This window comes from Cuculus canorus, chromosome 21 (assembly GCF_017976375.1).
Source record: "Cuculus canorus isolate bCucCan1 chromosome 21, bCucCan1.pri, whole genome shotgun sequence".
NCBI lineage: Eukaryota > Metazoa > Chordata > Aves > Cuculiformes > Cuculidae > Cuculus > Cuculus canorus.
In genome coordinates, this window is record NC_071421.1 from 1814578 (window position 1) to 1839761 (window position 25184).

A 25184-nucleotide genomic window follows, 5' to 3' on the forward strand; every position below is an offset into this window, starting at 1 on the left:
AAGGTGTGTTTTGGAAGCTGCTCCCTTGTTAAGGATGGATGTCCTACCATGTGCCCCAATGACACGTGCTTAGTGTGAGACGTGGGAAGCGAGGATCCCCGGATGAACTGAGACTGCACGGTTTGTGTCCTGACTGACTGAAATGAACTCGAATGCCATTTTTTCCCCCTCTCGTTCAGCCTAGGTGTCGTTGTCCCTTAGCTCACTCATGTGAGGGGGTTAGCTGTTCTAGGCTTTCCTCTTCCTAGTAAGATTTTACTGGAATTATATTTCTGTTAAGCCCCAAGAGATGGAAGGAAGCATAGCAGAGCCCCTCTCTGCTAAGACCCCTTTCTCACGACTTACGGGAGGGAGCAGTCAGATGTCGGTGTGATTAAAATCTCTAATCGTGACAATCCTTTTCCTCTCTCTTCCATAATCATCTCCATGAAGCACAAAAGGAGCTGGAGGAGAGGAAAGGTGCTCTTGTCCTTATGCTGTCTGACTGTGCTTTTGCTGAGGCCGATGGCTGAGAGGCGAATCTTGCTGTAAAGCTGTGTGAAAGGCACAGCGACTGCTGTCACAGCTGTTTGAGGCGATTCCTCCTTCAGATTGCATCAGGAGCCTGCGTGGAAGCAGAGGGAGCAGGGAGCTTGTAATGAGCTATGATCTGTGCTTCTGTCATTAATTGCTGGTTCTGGAGAACAATTAGTGAGAAGTATCCTCTTGCTGGTGCAGGGAAGGCAGCAGGAGGGCTGATCTAGGGGGGTTCTCAGGCTCACCTGAGCGCAGAAGTGCTTCGTGGTGAGTTTTTAAGGGCTTTTAATGACCACTCTTAACAATAGAGGCCACTAGTCCTTACCTGAGCGTTGCTGTATAGGAATTCTGACTTGAAGGCAGAGCCATGGGTGCTTTGGAGAACACGTGGATGCCCTCGCAGTGCTGGTGTGTGCTGGAACATCGCTAGCTGGTGCTGCCTTTATCCCAGTGGGCAAAGTTCTTTCCCCTTCTTGGGCAGCGAGGCTTGAAGGTGCTGCTCATTCCCAGTGTTGGCACTTCATTTTTGATTTCCACAGGAAATAATGTTCTCCATGCGCACTTCCAGGCTTGCACGTTGCTCTTCCTACACTCATCTTGTGCCGGGGGCTGTTGAAGCCAGTTCTTTCGATGTTTCCCAGGTGCTATTGCTACCAGCACTTTAAATCCTGCTTTTGCAAAGAGATTCCTTGTCCCTCTGGCTATGCACGTCGCTCCGAGCCACCAGCCAGGTGATTTCATGCCCTGCCGCCCACCAGATAGCTGTGCCTGTCGCTGTTGCTGCTGCTGCTCCTGTGGAATGCAACAGGGGAGGAGAAAAAAGCCTTCCCATCATCGTTCCACTCCTGCCTCATCAAAGATTTAAAGGCAGGGCCTCGGTCACCTCTGCCAGCCTCATCAGTCCGTTTGGTTTGCTGTCAGCTCACGATGGATGATGTCCCCGTGGAGGTGGCACCCTGCTATTTGTTAGCGCTGCGTGCAGGGATATAGGCTGGCAACCCCGGGCTGAGGTTCTCTCCTCTGATGACACCGAGTGAGTTATGAGGTAATAGCACTTTATTAAAATAGTATTTTGTGTTGGAGAGCAAATCTTAAGAGCAGACGGATTAGCGAGCAATCCATCACTGCCAGTCTCTGCCACTGCCAACAGAAACGCCTTCTCTGTGCTTCTGTGTTGCAGCGGGGAGACGGATTTACAGCATGGTCACCTGCCCGTCCTCAGCTGCCATCCATTAGAGATCTGACTTTGGAATGGGATGCACTGGGAGCAAAGTTCCGCGGTGCCAGGACAGGGATGCGAGCACTCCACGCTTTCTCACCAGGGCGTGTCCCGCACCGTAGGACTTGGGGGGAGAGAGGAGTGCCCCCAGTCAGGATTTCTCTACCTGTCTGTGTTTGTGCTTTGAAGAAGCAGCAGCACTCGGATTCTTCTATAATCCACTGTCTATGGCTGTTCCCATTTTATTCCAACAGTATTATTCTCCCCATACGGGTGGGTTTTTTTTGGAAAAGTGGCAGATTTGATTTATTTGTGCAGATATGTAAGTCACGGCGTCGCCCTGGGAAGCCTTGCTGCTCCAGGAGGATCTTTGCTTGTGGAAGGCAGCCCATCTTCCACAGCCAGAGCCCAAGGGCTGTTGGCACATGGCTATAAGTAACGGGGATCTGTTGGAAGGATCCTGACAAAAACACGCCGGAGTTTGCAGCTTCTGTGGGTGTCTTGTCTCTGTGTTCAGCTGGTGTGCAACCTGCCAGACCTGCTCTTCCCTGCCACGAGGTTCTCCTCTCTTGGGCCCATCCTACAGTTGTGCACAGCTCTTCAGTGCGGCTCTAAGGCCTCGACTCAGCCAACACCACAAAGGAAACCAAAGCAAACACAGGAGATTGTACACAGAAAACTCACCTGCAGGTGAAGAGCTGGAGGATAGCGTGGCTGCAGCAAGAGAGGGGGTTACAGGTCACAAGCAGTAGCAGCACAACTGTGTCACTGCATCACTTGGGTGGCAAGGAGCAAGGGTCCAATTTGAGGGCTCAGTGTAGGTCTCACAAGAATCTCATAAGCCAAAAATGACAATAGGAAAGCCTTTCTCCAGTGGTTTCCTCTCCGCCTCGCTTCTCTTACAAGCTCCGGGCCATTCGTGATGTGCGTCCCTGAGCCAGTGCTGTCACAGACTCCTGGTTCCCTGCTGGACCCTCCTGCAGACACCGGCCACTCGCACGGTGGGATAAGGCGAATTTCACAGTAGAAGAGGAACAAAAAGACTTCAATCAACTGCATATTCAGTAAATGCCACCAGGTTCCACCCCTGGAGGTGTTCAAGGCCAGATTGGAGGAGGCTTTGAGCACGCTGGCGCAGGGGGAGGTGTCCGGCAGCGATGCGCTGCCTGAGTGACGGACAGGTATGGGTCAGATCTTGCTTTGAATGGCCTGGGACAGTGCTTGCTGGCTGGTTTTCCTTCCCTTTCCCCCCGATTCCTTGAGGCAGCACAGCCTTAGCAAATCTTGGTGTTCTCTTCTGATACACGGCTTCTCCTGGGGTGAAGCTCCAGCAGCATTCCCAGCCTGCACAGCGTTATTATTTCCTAAGATACGCAGAGGGGAGCAGCACAGGGGTAGCTCCGAGCAGTCCCCCGGCAGTCCTCCAGCTCTTGCCCTGTCTCGCATTGTTCTCACCCCAACAGAACTCAAATCGTTTGTCTGTGGCCATTTCTCCCCCCAAGACACGATCCGAGGATCAGTCAGTTCCATGACAACAGCTCCCTCCCTTGCTGCCTGTGTGTGTTTTTTTTCCCTCTCCTGCTGCTCTGGGTTTTATTCTTCTTGTGGGAATTTCTTTGCTTGGCTGTTGGGTTTTTTTATTGCTGCTGTGCTTTCACGTAGTGTCTGCTCCAAGCTGAAAATGTGCCCAGATTGGCTCCGGCTGGTAGAACAACTCAGGCATCAGCATCTTTGGGCATAAGGACTGAACTCTCGGTGTCAGCCTCGCTGTGTGTGGTCCTGAGCAGACGGAAGGATTCGTTCATGGTGGCAGATTTTGTTCTGCTAAGGTGGGAGATGAGCGTTCCTCTCCGTGTCGGTGCCGAAGCTCTGGCTTTGGTGCACGCTGCAAAGGGCAGGAGAGGCCACGCTCCTCCTGGTTTGGTTTTGACATTAAAATACTTATCATCTTTTTAAATCCGTGTTGGACCCCAGAGCTTCGCAGTCTTCCCAGTGAGTGGGAGACAAGCGGGCTAAAATCTGGGACATCATCCTATGATGTCACATAATCTGGGGGAAATTGCACAGCCCTTCGTGGCCGAGGGAGGTTGGGCACAGCTTCTTCCCACACCTTTCCAGCCACCTTTGTGCCGCCTCTTCCCCCCAGCTGCTCTCCAGCCGCGGACCCCAGGAGCGTCCTGTGGTTCAAAGGGTTGGGTAAAAAAAAACCACTCGGATGCAAAACATGCAAAAAACTATTTTACTGACAAACAGCAAAGGACGGGCTTAGTTTCAGGAGCTGAACTGGATATCTATGATATAAACATGTTCTTGAAAGGGAAGGAATGGCTGAAATACACTCACTCGTTGACCCAAATAAAATCACAGTGTGCTTTTTTTTCTATTGTCTCCCACCCCCGAGCTCTCGGCGGCCTTCGGCTGCTCCCCTTCGCTCCGGCACAGCATTGTCACGACTCCCAGCACGGAGAACATAAACCGGAGGTGACGTTTGCCCGTGCAAGTGTATTTAATAGAAATAAATTAGCCATTATTGCTTTTCAACCACAGTAGAGATTACTCCGTGATTAGACTCGGAGCAGAGCCTAATCTCTCTCTCTGTTCGTATCTGTTGTACCTCTCCCTGTCTGATGTGTGCAAAACTGGTTTGAGCGCAGGAAAAAAAAAACAAAACAAAAGAAGGATTAACCATCACGGAAAACAGCACTCCAAGTTGTGATCTTGTATTGAAATAAATCTCTCTCCCTAACCTGTGTGCTCCGTCCTGCAAGAGTTTCCACTGCCTTTGTCATGGAGAGCGGAGGGTGCAGGATTGAGCCCCTCCGGGGAAATCCCAGAGCTCAGCTTGAAGAGGTGACAAAACCCAGCAACCCCCTTGGAGAAGAAACGGGTGCAAACGAACGGGGGGGAACTGGAGGAGAGGAATGGGCTCCATGCAGTGAGCAGGTGGTGACACGCACACGGATAGAAACACACAGACACACACACACACACGACTGGAACGGTGTCCTGAGAGCTGAGGAAGGACACAGCAGCCCAGAGTCGCTGCAGAGCTCCTCCTTACACCTGCCCACATTTTCTACCCCCCTGGTTCCTCCTCTTTTGCCCCATGGAGGTTGCAAGCCTGGCATGGGTGTTTCCCACCCCCTTAAGTTTGCTTCCTTCTCCGTGCTCTCCTGGGCACCACTGAGCCTAAGAGGTGCCTCACCTTCACTCCACCCCAGGGCAGAACCAGCGGTCCCGTGTCCCTGCCCGGCAGATAAGCTGTCCCCTGCCCCGCACTCCCTGCAGGGGAGTGTTTCCAGTGCCAATCCCAGCCCTGGAGAATCAGCACATACAGTTTTAAGCTCTAAAAATAGCCCCTCCTGAGGTGGCACAAGATTCCCCCCACTGTCTAATTCTGCAGAAGCCTCCCTCAAAGCATCTGGCGATGAGCGCGAGGACACGGTGCGCACCTCCCACTCCTTTGTCCCCACGGAGCTGCCACTACAGACGCAGCTGCCAGCTGTGAGCCTCGCAAACCTGTGGTTTTGCTCTTCCAAAGGTTCCTTCCAGCATCCTGGCCTAGCCCTGACCTTGTTGTGTCAACTCCCTGCTGCCAAAGTCCCTTTCCCCCAACCGATCCCTTTTTTTCCTTTGGGGTTGTTGCTGGGTTTGGGTTTTGTTTCAATCCGTGGGGGTTTTTTTTTTGGTTGGTTGGTTGGTTTGGTTTTTTTTTTGGTGCGTGAAGACTGGATCAGAGGCAAGAGGACAACGAACAAGTCAACACTAGTATATCTCAGACAATTAAACAAGGAGAAAACACCCCCACGACCAGACGAAAGCAGAACGAACACATGCACGGGAGAAGACGACAGTGCAACGGCAGACTTTACAGACAACTGAGCTGCGAGCAACGGTAGCAACCTCACTTGGACAGAGGAACAAGAGACCACGAAGTCAGACAGTGCTGGTAGGGCTCACACCTCGAGCAGAATCGAGGGGGTGGGATAGGGACAAGAGTGCGGATGTCAAGCAGAGAGAGAGCGGGCAATAAAACGCTGGGACCAGGGTTTGCAATACTCCAAACACAGCTGCCTGTATCACCTTCTGTAGGGCTTTGGTGTCTTGTTGCCCAAAGAGGAGATAAGGCAGACACTCAGCTGTGGGGAAAAAACCACTCATTTTCTGCGCAACGCCGCGGGTGAAATGGCCCAGAGGACCCCAGCGCAGGGAGCTCCCACCACGGCAGCCCTGGTGCGCGAAGAGGTCCCATCCCCACACCTCCTCATCTCCACTCCCTGGGGTCAAACCTACAGGAGCTTCCACCACTCGGAAACCAAAGGCACCTCGCACCGGGAATCTGACCTCGTGTCTCGGTCAAGCTGTTTGGAATCACCCGCGCACAGAGCTGCTGGAGAGGAGCTGGAGCTGCCCTCACCGCGTGGGAAGGAAGGAACTTCGCCCCTTCGTTACTAAGGATGGGAACCAAGGGCTGAAGCAGCTCCCCAAGATTATTCCCATTGGTTTAGTGCGTGCTGGGACAAACCTTGCTCTATGAGGGTGTTTCTTGTTTCCTTTTAATTAATTAAAACACCAGTTAATTACTCCCAGTAAATTCAATTGCACTGAGAGTATCTTTTGTTTTCTTCTTTGACAAACAAGAGGGAGGCTTGCATGGCAACAGCTCAGCCACAGCAGCTTAAAGGAAAAAAAAAGATATCTCATCTTAAACAATGGGAATGTGGGCCAGGTAGGATATTTTTTCTTTTACCTTCTTCGAGAGCTTCATATCCTTCTGGAATTCTGGTGTGGATCAGACTTAGTCAGTGTGAGCCATCCCTTCGCTCTCACCAGCTGTACGTTTCCTATTTAATGGTATCTCAGCTCAGGGCGGATGCCGGCACGGGGCAGAACCAGACTCCCAGCTCGGTCTGAGCTTGAGTCACTGCCTTAAGTCTCTCTTATGAGAGGCACCAAGTGGAAAGATTATTTAAAGTGCTTTTTGCCCCCCCTGTCCCCCACAACTGGTTCCAGAGACTCAGTATCTGTCTGCACCACAATGGAACTTTCTCCCCTGCAAGACGTTGGCCCACCTGAAGACTTATCCGTGCAATGGACCTGTTTTATAATCCAGCGCTTATTCTTCACTGTCAGTTAAGCGTGTGCATCGCACAAAGGCAAAGAGAACAGCTGTTTGGCCAGATCTCGAGGAGTAACGCTCCATTGAAGTGAGCAGTATCTTGTGCCGCTTGAGGACGAGCCCATATGGTCAAACGCACGAAGCTCCTCCAGTGAGGGAGGCTGCAAAGCCGTGGGGCTTGGAATGTTGCTGCCCAAGGAAAAGTCGTTCTTTAGCTACTAAAGGGCAGCTGCAGACATTGTGGCCATGGGGAGTCCAGAATGACAGACAGTCAAGCGGACAGACGTAAGTATAGACCGGGCTTTTATACCCAGACAGAAACTGGGGCTTCAAGACGAGAGGCACTGGAGAACAGCAAAGGGAGGAATGGCAGAGAGCGCGTTGGTTTGGCTCTCGGCCGGCTTTGGGGCTTGTAAATAATCAAACTGATTGCAGGGCATAGGAAACCATGGGGAAAAAAACCAAAACCCAAGACACAGAAGCTGGAGCAGCAAGAAAAAGAGCAGGGAGTCGTGGTGTCCTTCTCCCTTCCCAGGCATCGCATTCAGACAAGAGGAGGCCACTGTCGGCACCACCATCCGTAGAAGAAAACAGCAGTTTCTGAGAGTGTTCATCATCCTTTTGTTCTGGGTGTTTTCCCCATTTAACCACAAGCCCTCTCAATACAAAATGAAGGGGGAAAGGGCAAAATGACTGGGATTTAGGGCTACCACCTTGAATTCTTGGGGCTAGCATCTCCCTCCCTTATTTCTAGTGATAAAAACCTTCCTCTTCCCACGCAGCCAGCAGGACTACAGCCGGCTGCTGCTCCGCATGTGCAAAAGCGATGCAGGCTGGGCACAATTGCTTCTCTCCCCAGCAGAACACGACTACCGCAGGACTCGCATCCCCCTGCACTCCAGGAGCACGAGGGCTTTATCAAGCAACGCTCCTTCAGGCAACTAGGAGTGAAGGATGCAGACATTGGTTTCAGACACTTGATGGCTACCTTGAAACCCACACCTAAGCTGCAACCAGGAGAAGCAAAGGCAAAACCAAGCTGGAGTATCCTCATACTTTGATTTAACCCATCACTGGGACATTTGACTCTGTAGCTGAGTTTGGCTTCAGGCTCACGTCTCTCGGTGTTCCCCAAGCCAAGCCCAGCCTGCTGCTGATGTGCTGTTCCAGTTCAGAGCAGTAACACAAGAGCATAAGTGACTGTTCAGGGGCAGAAAGAGTGAGATTGTTAACAGGACCCTCTCACTGCACCATCAGGTTTTCCAGGATGGCATCAACCAGAGCCTCAGCCTCACCCTCTACGAAGAGGGGGAGAGCAGCTCCCTTCCTCCCAGGCGAGGGGTGGGGGGGGGATTATGCAGCAGAGGGGTCTGATCAGGGCACAAGTCCAACACCATTCCACACGATACACTTCTCCTCGCCTATCAGGAGCGATTCTCTAGCATCAGTGAAGAACAACAGCACCGACAGCAGCAAGGGACCACCAAGATGGAAGTGGTGTAAACCAGGCGGCACCATCCCTGTTAAACAGACCGATACCTCACAGCGCTGTTCCCTGGCACTAGGACTTCTTGGATTGCTTAAGGCAGGTTTCATTGTATAGCGACGCAAAGAACAAATCAGTTCCATATTACGAGGAATTCCTTCCCCCACGGCAACTCCCTAAAACCATGAACCAAAGCAAAAGGGACACTGTGCCTTCACAACCGGCTGGCAGCAGTCCCCGTCCAAACCTGTGACCAGCCAAGCCATTCCAGCAACAGAAGGGACAGAGCAAAGCAAAACCAAGCCGAAAAACCAAAGAAACGGGGGACTCGAGCTCTTGGATGAGAAACTGCGTCTTCTTCATGTTGTCCCACCTCCATACCCTTGGCCAACATTCCCCGTCGGGTAGCTGGATGTGCAGGACAGCCGTGAATGCCAGGAAAAAGGGGTTTGAAAGTATAATGCAAGTCTCTTTTCTCTTTTTTCTGTTTGTTTGTTTGTCTGCTTTTTACATATATACACAAGTCTGACAATAATACGTGGAACACAGTGCAATGTCTTGGCTGCGTAGCATCCAGGACTGGCTTAGTTGTGCATCGTGGTGTGCCACGGGGACACACGGGATGGATAAGTAAAATTGTGTCCTCGGCTGGCTTCCACAGAGGAGCAAACAACTCGCTGTTCCCTTGGAAGAAGAGCAAAGTCCTTTTTAAAACCTCACTGCAGTCTCTGGAGAGGAAGGCGTTCCTCAGAGGTGCCGGGGGCTGGGGTGCCCGTTATGGTACAGCTTCTGTTTGATGTGCACCATGTTCCCAGTCGCCTCTTCGTACTGCCTGTGGTGACGTTTTCTGAACTCCTTCAAGTTACAAAACTTTGGAATCCAAGACCAGGAATTGTCTGGAAGGCAGAAAGGAGAAAGAAGATGAGGTATTAGAGGAACAGTGAGACCCACGTTCTCCTGGCCTGCCCCAGAGAAACCAGGCGCTCTCCTGGCCTCGGCAAGGCTACCCTTGAGGCTTCCCTTCCAACAGGGACTTCATGGCTTGGATGTAGCCACAGCACTGCCTGCTCTTCTCTCAAACTTCCAACAGCCTTTGTCCTGACTATGACCAACAGCGCCCACTCCTCAGCCACGACCCAAGCCGCTTGTTCGGAGAGGTCGATGGGCTCCCACTGTGCAGGTGGGCGTTGGCAGAGGCAAACTCTTGCTCTTGGTAGGAAACAAACTCCTTGTGGTGCCCCCCGTCCTCCTGGAGCCTTACTCATGCTCTAAAGGTTGGGAAAGATGCAGCAAAGGTGGTGCCATCTTCATCTCTGCTGCCAGGAGCTGCTCCGGGGGCCCAGCAGCACACACGGAGCATCCTTCTCCAACCCTGCCTCGTCTGCCTTCTGCAGCATCGGCCAATTATACCCCAGAGCAGCACAGGCCACTTTCTGCCCCTCAGCCCGGGCAGGTTGGACAACAGCATTGTTTTATCCAGTGTTTCAGCTCTCAGCCTACGATCCTTTTGCTGTAGCACTGTTTCAGCTGCTTCCTGGGATGCCAACCAGAAACCCACAAAGCCCTCTCCACAAAGGAGAATTTTAAAGTGCCAGAGAACAACAGATCCTATAAAGTGGAACCATTACCGCTACCGTGCCGCGGTACGTGGCTCCTCTGGCCAGATCTGCCACTTCTGTGAAGCGCAAGTCTGAGTTTCTATAGAATATTTTCTATTTTAAGAAATCTCTCCCATCAGCAATGAGCTATAGGTTATTCTGATAGAGCAAAACTAAAGCTGATCAGGACACAGCGTGACATTGAGTCACAGCCGAGTGGTCCTCATGTATTGCAGGGAGGGCTCTACACCCCCCGTCGTACAGGATGCTGTATCACCTCTACTCCGTCTCTCATAGTCACTGCCATCGTTTCCTTCTTCAGGAGCCAATTTTAGCTTAGGTACTTGTTCAACAAAGAAATAGAATCATAGAATGGTTTGGGTTGGAAGGGATCTAAAAGCCCATCCAGTCCCACCCCCTGCCATGGGCAGAGACACCTCCCACTGGATCAGGGGCTCCAAGCCCCATCCAACCTGGCCGTGAACCCCTCCAGGGATGGGGCAGCCACCACTGCTCTGGGCACCCTGGGCCAGGGCCTCACCACTCTCATGGTGATGAAATTCCTCCTTTTGTCCAACCTAAATCTGTCCCTCTCCAGTTTATCCCCGTTGCCCCCAGTCCTATCCCCACAAGCCCCTCTCCAGCTTTCTCGCAGCCCTTCAGGTACTGGAAGGTCACTATAATATCTCCTCAGAGCCTTCTCTTCTCCAGGCTGAACAACCCCAACTCTCTCAGCCTGTCCTCGGATGGGAGGTTCTCCAGCCTTCGGCCCATCCTCGTAGCCTCCTCTGGAGCCGTTCCCACAGCCCCGTATCTCTCCAGCCCCGTGGACTTCACAAGTGCCGATGAGCTCCCAGCCACGGGTGCTCTGACCAAAACCACAGCCTCGGGATTGACTTGGTACCTTCGATCTCACTGGAAACCCTGACATTCAGCCTTCTGCTCGGGAAACGGCAGCGGGTCCTGACGCCGAGCCTGCTCGAGCACGCTGCCGCCGGGGTGCGGAGAGTAATGTGGAATTAATCTCTTTTTCATTTGAGTTTTTACAAAGAGACAGCCCGCTTCCCTCACCAGAATTCCTTACAGGCTTATAGATAAATCTTTCTCCTTCTCGCTCTCCTTTGTCTCCGAGTTGTAATTTCACAGACACCATCGGGCAGAGGCTGAGAATTGCAGGGACACTGTTATGGAATTTCAAGTCATTCAAAATTTTAATAGTTTTTCTGTCTTTTTTTTCCTCTCCAAACAATTAAAGTCCATGGGACGTCGGTGCTGAGAGTGTGAAGAGGGCAGAGAGGGCTTCTGAAGGAGCGTCTGTTGCTCGTTCTCAAGCCATTAGTTCAGGATGCTGAGCTGACTGGTCCAAAGACTAACTGGTGTGGCTAACACTGTTCCCTGTGGGGCTGATGCCACCAAGGATAAGAATTGACATGCTTGGAACACTGAGGAGGACAGAGGAACCTCAGCTGGCGCAACGCCTGCCTCTGCCACCCCATCGCCCCAAGTTCACCCAGACAAGAGGCCGCCCCCCATGTGCCTGGCTGCAAAAGATACGCATCAAAAAAAAATCCAGATTTCAGGGAAGTTTTGGCTGGCCTAAAAACATTCTGCCCACACGTGCAGCCACGCAACCACCATCTGCCAGGCTGCCCACGGGTACGCGTGTCGCGTTCCATCCCTTCGCACCAACACATGCTCCACACGTCCCAAAGCTCAGCCCTCGGGGTTGGATCCGTGGCTATTCCCACCTAAATATTCCTGCTTCTATAGAGGGCTGGGACACGGCTGCGGCCAAATCCAGTAAATGCTGCAAGACTGCTGCCCTCCTCCCTCGCCACCGGCCTCAGAGGACAGGGCAAAGGGGTGAGGAAGGAGAAGGGAGCCCGGGAGGCTGCACTTACCATACCGTCGGCTCGTTCTCCAGGCTCGCACTGCATAATGGAGAACCCCGTCCATCCACACCAGAAACCAGCTTATACAAAAGCCCAGCAAAAGTCCCAGCATCAGATCAATCTCTTGCTTGGTTACATTGTCAGTCACAAAGTAATTCTCCGAGGAGTCCACCACCGACTGATCCCCGTCGTACGGAATAACGTAATGGACATGATGCCTGTTGCGAGGAACAGAAACAGGGAAAAGCGTCAGTGGAGAAAAGCAGAGTACATTTTCCACCCAGCGCCTCCTCTTGGGGCCAGCGGCTGGTTTAACACCATTCTTTCCAGGTTCTACCAACATTCCAGGGAGCAGAAGTGCTGTCTTGGCTTTTTGTGTTTACGTTAGCAGAGGAATCGGGCGAGCACGAGGTAGGAAAGTACAGAAACCCAACCCATGCCTGCCACTCGTGTTGTATTCCTGACGCAGGCTCTCTGCGCCCAAGTTCTCTGTCTGTAAAATGAAGATAATAATAAGGACAGCATGAGGTTGGAGTGGTGTCCCCCCCCCCGAGACGAAAAGGGCACTGCTGCGGTTGTGTTTGCAGGCAGAGGTCGATAACGCGTTGCTCCTGCGAGTCCGCATGGGCTGAGCGTGCAGCTGGGAGCCCTGCAAGCGCGATCACAACACACCACCTCGCAGGGGTTAGCAAAGTCCTCTGCTCCGCGGGGCCACCGGTGTGAGCAGCTTCCCAGTCCTTCTCCACAGGCACGTTGTTTGCCTCAAGGTTTCATCTCGTGGGGTAAAATCATAGCATCATAGAATGGTTTGGGTTGGAAGGGACCCCAAAACCCATTCAGTCCCACCCCCTGCCATGGGCAGGGACACCTCCTGCTGGATCAGGGGCTCCATCCAACCTGGCCTGGAACCCCTCCAGGGATGGGGCAGCCACCACTGCTCTGGGTGACCTGTTCCAGGGCCTCCCCACCCTCACAGGGAAACATTTCTTCCTAAGATCTCATCTCAGTCTCCCCTCTTTCAGCTACAAACTGCCCCCCTTCATCCAGTCTCTGATCCAGAGCCCCTCCCAGCCTTCCTGCAGCCCCTTTTAAACGAGAATTGTGTCTTTCACCTACGCGAGCGGAGCTCCTTTACAGCATTGGAGGAAGGACTTGGAAACACGCCTCGAATTCATCCTCAGCAGCAGATGGCAGAGACCCCGCAGCACCCCTGGAAAGTCCTGCCCGCTCTCAAAGCACCTCAAGTTCTCCTGCTGCGCGATGGGGTGGTTTGGGATGCAGGGGCTCCCTCGCCGAGGAACACGCAGGAATTACCGCCCGTGGCGAAGCGTAAGCAATCTCTCTTAGCACAGGAGCAGCCGGAGAGCCCCACTAACGCTCCAAATGCCACCTGAAGTGAACGGCAGCTGAATCCCACAGCCCCCCGGCTCAGGAAGGTGTCGCAGCCCAGCTCCGTTGGGTGCCAGCGCTCTGCAGCCCCATCTCAGCCCACCACTCGGCCCTCGCTGGGGACGCGGACAAAGACCTCGCGTTGTAGTCAAGGGCTCCAAAAAATAAAGCCATCAGTTTAGTGTTGTCCCCACCACGCATGGGGGCTGCTGTGCCCCAGCCTGGCAGCATCCCAAGAGGGACATCACGGAGCTGTCAGAGTCCGACATCTCTCTCAGGGGTTCTGGTGGAACCAGCCCCAGGTCTTAGGCCAGGAGGTTTATTCATGCAATGAGACGGCAGAGACCAAGCTCCGGATGAGACTGAACTGCTTGAGAGATGCCGGTAACTTTGGAAAAGAAGGAAAAATGGCAGGGATGGAGCGAGGGAGAGGTAGAGTAGAAAAAATAAGGCAGGTCTGTGGGGGGTGAACAGGAGGGGACCATCTGTGACCGGGGAGCCGAGCGGGATGGGGGGATCTCAGCTGACAGGGCATGCAGGACGCAAAACAAAACTGGAAGCAAAGTGCTCTGGAGCCTCTGCAGGTACTTCACACAGCTTTTAACCTTCCCTGAGAGCAGCCAGGAGCCCCAAGGCTGCTGAGGCTCTGTGCTTTTAGCCAACCTGCCCCCTGCCACCGCCCGATTCAGAGGCAGGCACTGCTTGGGCAGGTGCTGTCGGCACTGCCAGGGAGCCCAGGAACGGGCAATCGGGCACAACGAGGCGTGCTCAGAACCCCACACGGCTGCCAGCACCACCACAGCCCCAGTGCTCCCAGCTGGAGGCCAGGGCATAGCTGCATCGCCCATCCATCACCTCCAATCCCAGCATCACCGACACTCGCGTCTCTCCCACATCCATGGCCCCAGCCCTGCTCCCACAGCAGGAGAGGAGGCAATCCCCGGAGGCCTCTGAATATGCATGAGGTGCAGGTTGCTCCATAATCACGCTTGAGAAACGTCCAAATATTTACACAAACAAACCTCCACTCTAAGGAACCTACTGAAAACAGCCCTAATCTCAGCAGAGCCTTGATGGAGGCCACCTGCACCAGAGGCATCGGCTCCTGGCAGATCCAGGCAGGGCTGGGGTACAGCCTGGGGCCGTGGAAAGGGCTCTGTGGGTGGGAAGCCCATGGAGCCATGCTCCTGCTCTCTAGAGCTGCTCCCCTTTCACACCTGGGGACAGGCGGAGATGCACCCGGCAGAGAGAGGAGATGCACCCAGCAGAGAGAGAGGAGATGCACCCAGCAGAGAGAGAGGAGATGCACCCAGCAGAGAGAGAGGAGATGCATCCAGCAGAGAGAGAGGAGATGCACCCAGCAGAGAGAGAGGAGATGCACCCAGCAGAGAGAGAGGAGATGCACCCAGCAGAGAGAGAGGAGATGCACCCAGCAGAGAGAGAGGAGATGCACCCAGCAGAGAGAGAGGAGATGCACCCAGCAGAGAGGAGATGCATCCAGCAGAGAGAGAGGAGATGGACCCAGCATAGAGAGAGGAGATGCACCCAGCAGAGAGAGAGGAGATGCACCCAGCAGAGAGAGGAGATGCACCCAGCAGAGAGAGAGGAGATGCACCCAGCAGAGAGAGGAGATGCATCCAGCAGAGAGAGAGGAGATGCACCCAGCAGAGAGAGAGGAGATGCACCCAGCAGAGAGAGGAGATGCACCCAGCAGAGAGAGAGGAGATGCACCCAGCAGAGAGGAGATGCATCCAGCAGAGAGAGAGGAGATGCATCCAGCAGAGAGAGAGGAGATGCACCCAGCAGAGAGAGAGGAGATGCACCCAACAGAGAGAGAGCCACCAGAGCTCCGTGCCAGCGCACTCCAGTGCCGGGCAGGATCAGCAGGAACGCTTCTGGCCAGATCCTGCTTTCAGAAAGGTGGCCACCCAGGGGGCTGACATAACCCTCCAGGCAGTGCCTGTTTCACCAGCGAAAGATCTCTGGGAAGAGACAAACCTCTCCTTCAGCCTCACATCACCTTATCCAGCAGTCAGACAGCAGATGCGGGTGTGAAGACTCCGGGGCTCACAGCATCCACAGCTGTGAGAGCTGTCACAAGGTACGTGTGGTCCTCAAAAGGTAAACTGACCACGTTTCTTTACAAGAAATAGATACACTAAAGAGAATCACAGAATGGTTTGGGTTGGAAGGGAACTTAAAGCCCATCCAGTCCCACCCCCTGCTGTGGGCAGGGACACCTCCCACTGGATCAGGGGCTCCAAGCCCCATCCAACCTGGCCTGGAACCCCTCCAGGGATGGGGCAGCCACCACTGCTCTGGGCAACCTGGGCCAGAGCCTTCCTACCTGCACAGCAAAACATTTCTTCCTAAGAAGAAAAATCTAAATCTAACCTAAATAATGTGAGGGCGAGCTCCTGGACAGTCCAAGCTGGTACCAGTTGTCACAACAGATCCAAATTATTCGTATTATTGTGTACTCCCTCCTTCGTGTGCCACACACCTTCATGCTCCACCCTTGCCGTGGTGGAGCTTCCACGGGAAGAAGATGTAATTGTAGGAAAAGAAATGTAACCACAGTTGAGGCCAGAAACGCCTTCCAAAGAGGGGGGGGGTGGCGGTTGCCGGCAGCTGCTCTCCTCAGGCAGGGGAGAGGCTGGATTTGTGCCACCGTCCCCCGCCAGACGGCACCTGGCTCAGGTGAGACACTGAAGCTGCTGCACAAAGGGAGCGCGGCGTTTGTGTCTGTGCGCCTGTGCTCGAGCTCTAGCATCCCTGTCCCTTTCCCAGGCTTCGTAACAAAGCGGGGAGACCACCTCTCGTCCCTCCCCGAGCCGGCGGCGCAGCCTTGGCCAGCGTGGCTGGGAAGTTTCCCTACGGAGCTGCCCAAAGCGCTATTGTCCCTTCCAGTGACCTTGCGCGTGTGCTGGCTGCTGCAGCCCAACCACAGCACGGGAGCCTTTAAAAACGCACCGCCGAGATGTTGTTTTCAACGCAAAGAGCCCCTTGCGCTGCCTCCACGCTTTGGGCTTCCTCGGTCGCTGGGGTGGTGGGACCCGCAGGCGCCCCGGCTCTGCTCGGCTCCCTCCTGGGCAGGTGACAGGGAGCCGCAGGCACGTCACGTCTGCCAGGCTCACCCTGCAGCTGTCACAGCGTGGCTGGGCTGACCCGGTCCCCACCTCCAGCAGCATTTGGGGGTACAGGGCTTCTCCTGCCTCGCTGGCCGGCCCTGGGCTCAGCCCCAAGTCATGCCCGGAGCCCCCTGTCCTGACCTTGCAGCCTCTCCCCAGCAACCCCGGGGCCTTCCAGAGCCACTGCCGGCAAAGCCGCCTGCGGAACAACATGGGTGGCACCATTGCAGGGCTGGGAACATCTCCCTGGGACCCTGTAGCAGCTTCCAGAAGCCCAAGAAAGGGCTGGTGGTCTCTAACCCCAGGCAATGCGCTCTCTCCACAGAGGATCCGGGGACACGGAAGTTTAATGCCATTCCCAGAGTGGCTGGGAAAGGAGGAAAAAGAGTAAAAACATACTATCTTTGTACTTCCAACAGCAGTGCTGTGAAGCTGGGGCAAGCGTCGGCCTGTCCCTCCTCTGAGGATGGAGGGCGGCATTTGGCCCCTCACAGACTGAGCCCCGTGGACAACGTTATTCAAACGCATTCTCTGACGAGACAACAGTGTCCATCGCCCTCCCTGGGCCACCAGTGCTGCCGGTGACCCCGGCAGCAGGGCAGAGCCCCCGCCAGCAGCCACCTCGCACCCTTCCACCCATCGCACCGCGGGGTCTCCACGCACACCAGTTGCTCAGGAGAGGCCCAGCATGGCCTCGCCCTGAGCCTTTCCCTCCTGGAAAGAGCCTGGTGAGGGTAAGGTTGAGGTGTCCCTCAGCCAGAAGGAGGTGGCCGAGGGCTGGCCAGGCCCCAGCTCCGCTGCAGGTAGGGCTCACGCTCCTCTCAGTCCTTCCAAATTCCACTCGCCACAAGAAGAGACTTTGCCTCTGGGGAAGACTCCCCCAAGGTCACTCAGAAGGTCAGTGACACACTAGAGCTCCTGAAGCCCCTGTCCTTTCCCAGACAGGGAACTTCCAAGCCCTGCAGGCTGTATGGATGGGTCCTTGCTCCGTGCAGGTGTCACCTGTTCTCTCCAACTCACTCTGCCTCCACGGACGCCCTTTGGTGTTTTTCCTTTGCATGACATCACTCAGCTCCTGATCTGCTGCCAGCTCGCTGCTTCCAGAGAGGACCCTTTGCTGGCTGGGACAGAGACACCCAACGTGGGGCAGAGCTACACCTCTGCAGTCCCCGGAGCCCTGGGAACAAGGACCAGAGAGGCTGTGCTGCCAGCACGGACAGCCTGAATATCTGCACGGGCTGAGGTTGCCAAGCTCCCCCAGGGATCTGCTCCAGCAGCCGTGTTCCTGCACGGCATCGACAGGACTGTAAATGTGGCTGTCACCCCTTCCTCCTCCAGCGAGAAGGCAGGTGTGGAGAGGAACAGTCCCTGTCATCCCAGGCACATCCCAGGCTCAGCATCAGCACTGCCAGCGTTGTCTCTGCTGATGTCCTCACGCCACCAAGCCACCACCTCCTCTCCCAGGCAGCCAGCAGGACTGTTTTCCCACTGAGCAGCTCTGGGTGCACTTTTTCTGTCCTCGGGGGCTCTGGCAGCTTTGCCCTCTTCGGCTCTAGTGATGCCAGCAGGGCAGCTCAGCTGGAAAGCATCTGACTCTGACAAGTCCAACTGCTCCCACCCACAGCCCAGAGGACAATTGGTCCCATCCCTCAGAGCGGGACCGGTGCCCGGGACTGGTTCAACTGAACGGAGCCGCTCAGCCGATGTTGCCGTGTTATCTTGACCACCTAATTTTTTGCGCTGGTCAGGAGAGGAGGGCACACGCACACCCCCCCGCCAGCCAGCGTCACCTCCCAGCCACGGGGCATCCCTGCGGCCACAGCCTGTCACTGAACACCTCGCACAGCCGTAGAATCGCAGCACCACTTGGTTGGAAAAGACCTTTGAGATCCTCAAGCCCAGCCGTACCTGTCCACTACTAAATCATATCCCAAGCGCTTCACCTACCTGTCTTTTAAACCCCTCCAGGGAATCAACCACCTCCTCGGGCAGCTCTGCCAGTGCCCAAGAACCCTTTTGGTGAAGAAGTTTTCCCTGATGTCCAATCTGAACCTGCCCCGGCACAACCTCAGGCCATGCCCTCTCGTCCCATCACCTCTCACACCCTCTCAGCCCTCCAGCGCCCAGCCAGAGGCCGGGACTCTCTTTGGACATCACTGACCCAAAAAACACCTGCCAGGGCCCGGTATGGCGAGGTCACTCTTGCATGAAGTGACACGAAAGAGCCCCAGCGACCCTGAGGCCACGGGGATGCGCAGAGCGAGGGGAGAGGTCAGCCCCAGCAGCACCTGGACATAGGGCTGGTTTTCCTCCTCCAATGTCCTCACTCCAGTCACTGGACTCTTCCCGGTCACCGCCAACACCTCGAATGCTTAGGAACATGGGGAAGAAAAACCAAAATATTGTCCCCAGCTGCGCAGAATCAGACCCTCCATGAGGCAAGGGTTGGCAGAGGGCGTTTTAGAAAGAAGTGATCAGGGTGCCATAAATTAGCGCAGCCTTTCACTCCTCCTGGGACCTCCCTGCAAGCAGAGAACAAGCAGAATCCAGGGAAAGCCACATGGAGGAGAGAGACCCCTCTGTGCACCCTGAAGAGCCCTGTAAGGATCCAGCCAGAGCAGTCTGCCATGCCAGCCAGGTGATTCCAAAGAGCCACCAAAATGTGGGCAGAGCTTTGGGCACCCCTTGGTAGGGCTCGGGCTGCTGCCTGCCAGCCTCCCACCACAGACCAGCCCTGCAGGGACCCTCGCGTGCCCCAAGCACCCCTTGCCGGGAGGCACAAAGAGACACAAGGGAGCAGAAAACACAGCCAAGTGCCCATCCCTCTGCCCAGGGAGGAGAGATCCGGGCTGCAGGTGCACCAACACCCTCCACATGGTGAGGTCTGAACCAGGAGCCAAGCTCCCGGCCACCGAGGGCTGCCCACAGTCTTTCCTTCTTCCTGGGAAGGCCACTCCAACACCAGAGCAGCGGGGACAGCCAGGGAATGAAGTTTGGGCATTTTCCTTGGAGACTTGCAGGGATGGGGTGGGACGGAGGGGCCAGGGGGGAGCAGCACACAGAGCCCCAGAGATGCTCAGGGTCCTCACTGCCTGCAGCCACCACCAGCGAGGCAGCAGCGTGCAGAGCCTCAGAGGGTCACAAGCTCAGTGGGGATTCCGATTCCTTCTGGAGAGCACATCCTGCTGGGCACTGGGTGCCCGAGTGCTCACAGTCCGGCCTGGGGTGCTTGGACACGGTAGACCACGGAAACCGTAGACCATGGACACAGGCCCAGCCTGAGGAAGGATAGAGGCAGGATGGGAAAGGGGAAGGAAAGCATTTCTGGATGAATTAGTTGGTGTGATTGACATTCCAGCCTAGGCCAGGGCAGGAGGGACAAACAGTAATTGCAGCCCCTCAGCCCAGTGTGCATCGATCTTCATTTATTCCCGTTTCTCCTTCCCTTCCATTTCTGCAACACTCGCTCATTTTCCCCCCTGCCTCCCCGCGACACACTGAGCAGCCGCCAGCTCCCTCCTCCCAGGACTCCCTTTGGTTATTGGCACTCCAAGAGTCCTTTCTCGGCCCCTGGTACCACAGCTCACAACGCGCTCCAGGAGGCATCGTCGCCAGCGCAAGGCAGAGTGGCTTTACGGCTCGTGCTAAGAGCACGGGGACTGCTGACAGCATGGATGGGGCACACCCAGCATCGCCTGCCTCCTAAACCAGAGAACTCAAACCACCGAGCATTCAGGCAGCAGGTCAGAGCTTACGGAGCAGGAGAGGGTCATCAACCAAACCTGAGAGTGAGGCCACGCAGAGCCCAACAGGACAGGGATGCTTCGAGCAAGGGTCTCCTACACCAGAGCACCAACACGTTGAAATCGCTGCTCGCACACAGGAGCCCATCCTCAGGAGTGGAGACCAGAGTGCTGTTTCTCATAGAATTATAGGATGCTTTGAGTCAAAAGGGACCTTCACAGGTCAACAGGTCACCCCATCCAACCCCCCTGCAGGAACGGGGACATCTTCAAGCAGATCAGGTTGCTCAGAGCCCCATCCAACCTGGCCTTGAATATTCCCAGGGACTGGGCCTCCACCACCTCCCTGGGCCATCTCCACCAGTGTCTCACCACCTGATTGTAAAAATTACTTCCTTATCCGGTCTAAATCTCCCCTCCCTTTGTTTAGATTTGGGTTTCTGTTCGCAAGAGCCATTGTTTCTACTCTTTCCACTCTTTGCCTCCTCTCAGATCCATGTTTGACCGTTTGGAAGCTTCAAGCACTTTCTAAGAAACAACCCAACTCTGTCTGAGGAGAGCGTCGTGGCTGATTTATCTGCCCCAGTACCATCTCTGCAGGCGGAGAGCTAGAGGAGATTCTGCCCTAACCTTCTCAGGCTTGGGCAGAAGGGACACTGCCTGACCTGACACCCCTCAGTCGCGCCGGACGGTGTTAAAGTCTGTTACCTGTAGCCGATTTTCACCACCAGCGAACGCAGCCGTGACAAGTATAAACAAAAACAGGTTGAAGAGGCAGAGGAAAACTCTTTTACGAGTTAAAAGCATCAAGGAGACTCAAAAAAAAAACTACCGAAGAAAAAGCTAATCCTCACCAAAAAAAGGAGTAAAAAATGCTGTTGATGTTTCTTGTCCTCAGCCTCCTCGGAGGCCTTAACAGAGAGGCACCCGAGGAGCCGAGTATTTGGCTACGGGGTCGCTCCAGACCTGCATTTGGGCCAAGAGGTGCTGCTTGTACCTCGTAGCTTCGTTGCTGTTGCGCCACAGGAGCCGGAGGACGAACCGTGGGGAGAAAGGCAACGATCACCTTCGGTGAAGGAAGCAGAGTGGAAGGGCAAAGCGGTTCCCCTTCACTAAGCTGCGCGCATCCCTGTTTGAGCTGAGCTCCCACACCAGGGGCACGGAGGGGATGTGATGCCGGGGAGACAGGATGCAGCTGGTTCCAGAGAGGCTCAGGGATGAGTAGAGCTCAGGCTAAACGTTGGATGAGACAAGGGAGCGCTCCCCCACCGTGTCCTTTAGCCGGCACAGCCTCACGCTGCTTCACTCCCCCCAGACAAGAAACTCCCCAGCAGGCAGCGAGCAAAGCAGGCACGGGAGGAGGATCTCTGACGGGCCCAGAGACGAGAGAGAAATCCACCGCCCCGAAACTCGGGCTCTGGAGGCTCCCAGAGAGCAGCCAAAGCGCAGTTACAAGCTGAGCACCTCAGCAATTACGCACGAGCCAAGAAATGCTGCATTGTTTAAGAGGATTTAATTGCCAAAGAGCCATGGGGAGAGGACGGTGTCTGTCCGGTCATAAACTTGTACACGACAAAGGCGTCACTCCTGGAATGGAACCCACTCTGATGCTCTCAACCTACCAAATGCTCCCCAAAAGCACAGACCAGCGCCTCCAGTGTGCTCTGCCCGGCACCCGTCCAATTCTCAGGAGAGAAGCCACGGAGAATTAAAAGCCAATCGAAGACTACAAAGCCTCAAAGTGACACCGTCCTAGACAGCAACACTCCTTCCCGGACACAGACCCTCCGGCTGCTCCAAACCCCATTCCATTTAAGCCACACGACCACAACCGCAACCCCCAGACCACAAACAGTGAGAAACACCCCAGCCCGGCGACAACAAAGGCAAAATGACAAGCGTTTCAATCAAAGTTCCTCACTTTCCCGGGGCTTTCAGATGCATCTACACCAGCACGCATACAAAGGAAAATTGGCTTCCAGGCCCACAGAAAACTCTTCTTCTGGAAAAAAACAACCCCAAACCCTCGCCGTGTTCCTGCGGGAGGAAGGTGAGACACAGCCAGAATGCAAAAATGGGAGCCCAGCATCACCCTGCTGGTGGCCACCACCCCACGGTGCCTTCCCGAGGAGACGAGGTGGGGAAGGGGATTGGGGAGGGGGGGACGGGTGGGAGAGAGCCTGCTGCAGGGAACTTACCTTCCACAGTTGCAGTGACAAACTCGGTCTTCCCCTCTCAGATGCGGTAAGATGTAATTGTGAAATCTGTCCAACAACGCATTCATGTCCATCAAGCAAGCTATTGCCTGTAAGAGCCCATAACCAAGGCATCTGGTCAACTCTGGATGATGGAATAAAACATTGACTCTAGTTTGATTGCGAAAGACTGAAGCAGTCATCAAGAAAAGGCTCTTTACTGGGGCACAAACACATGCAGACACAGAGGGGCACAGGCTAAGGGACAGTGCCGGGAGGGGGGGGGAGGATGGAGGGGGAGGGAAACAAGCAAAATCTCTTACCATAACGATAGAGGCGCCCAGGATCATGAAAATCATGGTGTTTGCATTCATGGACATCAAGAGGGAATTGCCAGCGGTCGGGTCCGTGCGCCCCCAGCCCTCGCTGAGCCGCGTTATTCCGCAGAGCCCAGCCCGGGGTGCATCGCGCGGGGCTGCGGGGGCCCCCCCCACCCCCACCCCCAAGCTGGGGATGCCTTGGGCTCCCGAGCCCTGCCCCTTTGGATTGTTTTATTTTTCTAGGATGAATGTGACAGGTAAAAAAAAAAATATATATCTATTTCTCTCACATCCCCCCCCGCCCCAAGGCTCAGCGGCGGGGGGTGCGCCACGGCTCCGGGAGCGGGCACACGCTGCCACAAGCACAGCCCTTCATGCAGCAACTGGCAAAGCAGCCAGCCAAAACCAAAGGGGGGGAGGCTGGGGGAGGAGGAGGCAGGCTGCAAAAAAAAATCACCCAGCCTCGGGGAGCCTCATTGCATCCTTTTCCCCGAGTCTCCCCCCCAAAAAAAAATCACCCGATGGGGGCAAAAAAAAATCATTGCCTCCCTCCAAATGGGAAAAAAAAAAAACCCAAGAATCCTTCTCTCAGCTGCAGGCTGCTTTATCCTTGCTGCTGGAAGCCCCCAGCCCCCTTCCTTCCCAGGCCCGGTTGGCTCGGCGGTTGTGCAAGGAGGGAGGGATGCGGGATACAGGGAGGAGATGATGCGCGGATGCGGGATGCAGCAGCGAGATGATGCGCGGATGCAGGGAGGAGATGATGCACAGATAAGGGATGCAGCGGGGATGCGGGATGAGGGGAGGAGATGATGCCGGGATGCGGGGAGAAGATGCTCCCAGGCAGAGCGGTTTTTGGCCGCCCCCATCCTCACCCCAGGCATTTACCTACGTGGGGAGGGCGCTGCTCCCAGCGCGGCTCATGGCGAGCGGTGGTGGTGGTGGTGGTGGCGGTGGCTCTGCTGCTGTCCTGCCCTTGCGGGGCTGCTTCTCCCGCCTCGCAGCCGCACAGCTTTTTCCCGAGCGAAACCCCAGCAGCGCCGTTTGGCCGCATTTTTGAGTCCCATACGGCAGCCTCACCCCGCCCTTCCTCCCGCCCGGGGTCGGCATCATCCTCCACGCATCCCATGGGATGGGGTGGGAAGCCCTCCGAGCCCTTAGCGGGTGTGGGGTCCCCAGCGTTCCAGCTTCATCGCCCCCCGCACCCCTCTTTGTCCTCTGTTTCCCACTTGGAGTTGGGGTCCTCCAAGAAGACTCCCCCAAGGAAGGCTGTAGGTGTCCAGCTCTTCTTGGAGCATCCTGGCAACAGCGATTCCCACCCTCTGCCAAGAGTCTCCCCTGGACTTGTCTCCCTAAGAAACCTGGAGGGATGCAGCTCTCACTCCTGCGACAGAAATGACCCCCATACCACTTCATCCTATCAAACCAGAGATGTAAGGTCCAAGGCAAAGGTCACGCTCCAGCTTCTCCCATGTTTTTTTTTCCCCTTTCCAAACTCAGGCCATGTTGAAGAGCTTAATAAAAGTAAATAAAGTGGGCAGCCAATAACTTTTTGCTTGCACGTTGTTGTCTTTAATACCAACCACACAACCTGGACAAACGGGAGAGATTCCAGGCACCACGTGGGAAATGCGTGGTAGAACGTAGCTTGATGGCCGTCAAGTTGTGTCGTGCAATGCTTTCTCCTCCAAGCCTTCTCCAAGGTGAGTTTCACCTTGCTGGAACCCAACTATCAATTATTATTTTCGGCTTCTCAGGGCCATCCAAGTGAAGTTTGCTTGTTCTACATTTTGCATCCTTGCATATTTGTTTTCCTTCTGCTCCTCAGGCCACAATCAGCCTCCTTATGTAATGACTTGTGTTATATAAACTCCGTTTTTCAAGGAACAGTCATTAACCTACTACTGGGTATTGAAAATACCGAAATACTGTCACACAATTAAAATCACTAAATGGTGTCCTCAAATTAGAGCACAGATTGCATTGGAGGGTTGGGCTTTTTTTCAAACTAAACCACACACATGAAACGTTCGATCAGCCTCACACAAAAGAGCAGCGAGGCTGCGAAGGTGCCTCTTGCCCAAGCCCTCAGGGTTCCCTCCTCGAAAGCCTTCTGCCCTGAGCTGCTTTTGCTTCTTATTGAGTCAGGAGGTGGTTTCTACCATCTAAACGTGGACCTCAGGAGAAGTAATGCAGAGCTAATGCAGCCGGATACGCTGCGAGTCAGAGCACACATGCATTTTTAAAGTAACAGCCAAAGAAAACCACAGGAGAGAACAATCTGAAGACAAGTCTGTGGGAATTCTGTGTAAGTGGAGTTTTGCCTGGCCATCAGCCAGCGTTTCTGATCTTCCCCACAAACCAGGCTGGGTCAGCACTCACCGAGGAGATGTTGTGGTGTTGGTTTCTCAGCACAGCTCTGGAGGAGCCATCTTCCCTTCTCGTTCTTTTCGAGCGAGAGTCCTGGCTGATGGGGATTCCAAACATCTCCGTTGGGATGATTTTGATCCACGTAGACTGCAGTCCTGGTTGTACCTCACGCTCTTTACCTCCAGCTCCAGGCAACAGAGCTCAGCCCC

The 25184-nt window shown here is 54.8% G+C and overlaps 1 protein-coding gene across 4 annotated transcripts; it reads right to left on the bottom strand.

Moving 5' to 3' along the window:
• Window positions 1–3998: 3998 nt before the first annotated feature.
• TMEM240 (transmembrane protein 240) lies at window positions 3999–25184 on the bottom strand. Of its 4 annotated transcripts, none has more exons than XM_054085588.1 (4): window positions 23498–25184; window positions 22292–22398; window positions 11840–12048; window positions 3999–9236 (listed from the first exon to the last, which is right to left on the bottom strand). In XM_054085588.1, the coding sequence occupies exons 1-4, from the start codon at window positions 23732–23734 to the stop codon at window positions 9088–9090; spliced, it is 702 nt and encodes a 233-aa protein (XP_053941563.1). In that variant the 5' UTR covers window positions 23735–25184; the 3' UTR covers window positions 3999–9087. The 4 variants fall into 4 exon arrangements, with proteins under 4 accessions (XP_053941563.1, XP_053941562.1, XP_009555037.1 ...); XM_054085587.1 differs by having other exon boundaries at window positions 22292–22433; window positions 23494–25184; XM_009556742.2 differs by lacking the exon at window positions 23498–25184 and adding an exon at window positions 22612–23432.

What these genes read in the sequence shown, in the direction of transcription:
- TMEM240 (XM_054085587.1), bottom strand. Translation starts at nt 23,734, where the DNA reads ATGGGATGCGTGGAGGATGATGCCGACCCCGGGCGGGAGGAAGGGCGG. An exon ending in TGTCACTGCAACTGTGGAAG is followed by an intron (nt 12,049 to 22,291) that starts GTAAGTTCCCTG and finishes TCCTCGCAACAG; the next exon opens with GCATCATGTCCATTACGTTA. An exon ending in GAGAACGAGCCGACGGTATG is followed by an intron (nt 9,237 to 11,839) that starts GTAAGTGCAGCC and finishes TCTGCCTTCCAG; the next exon opens with ACAATTCCTGGTCTTGGATT.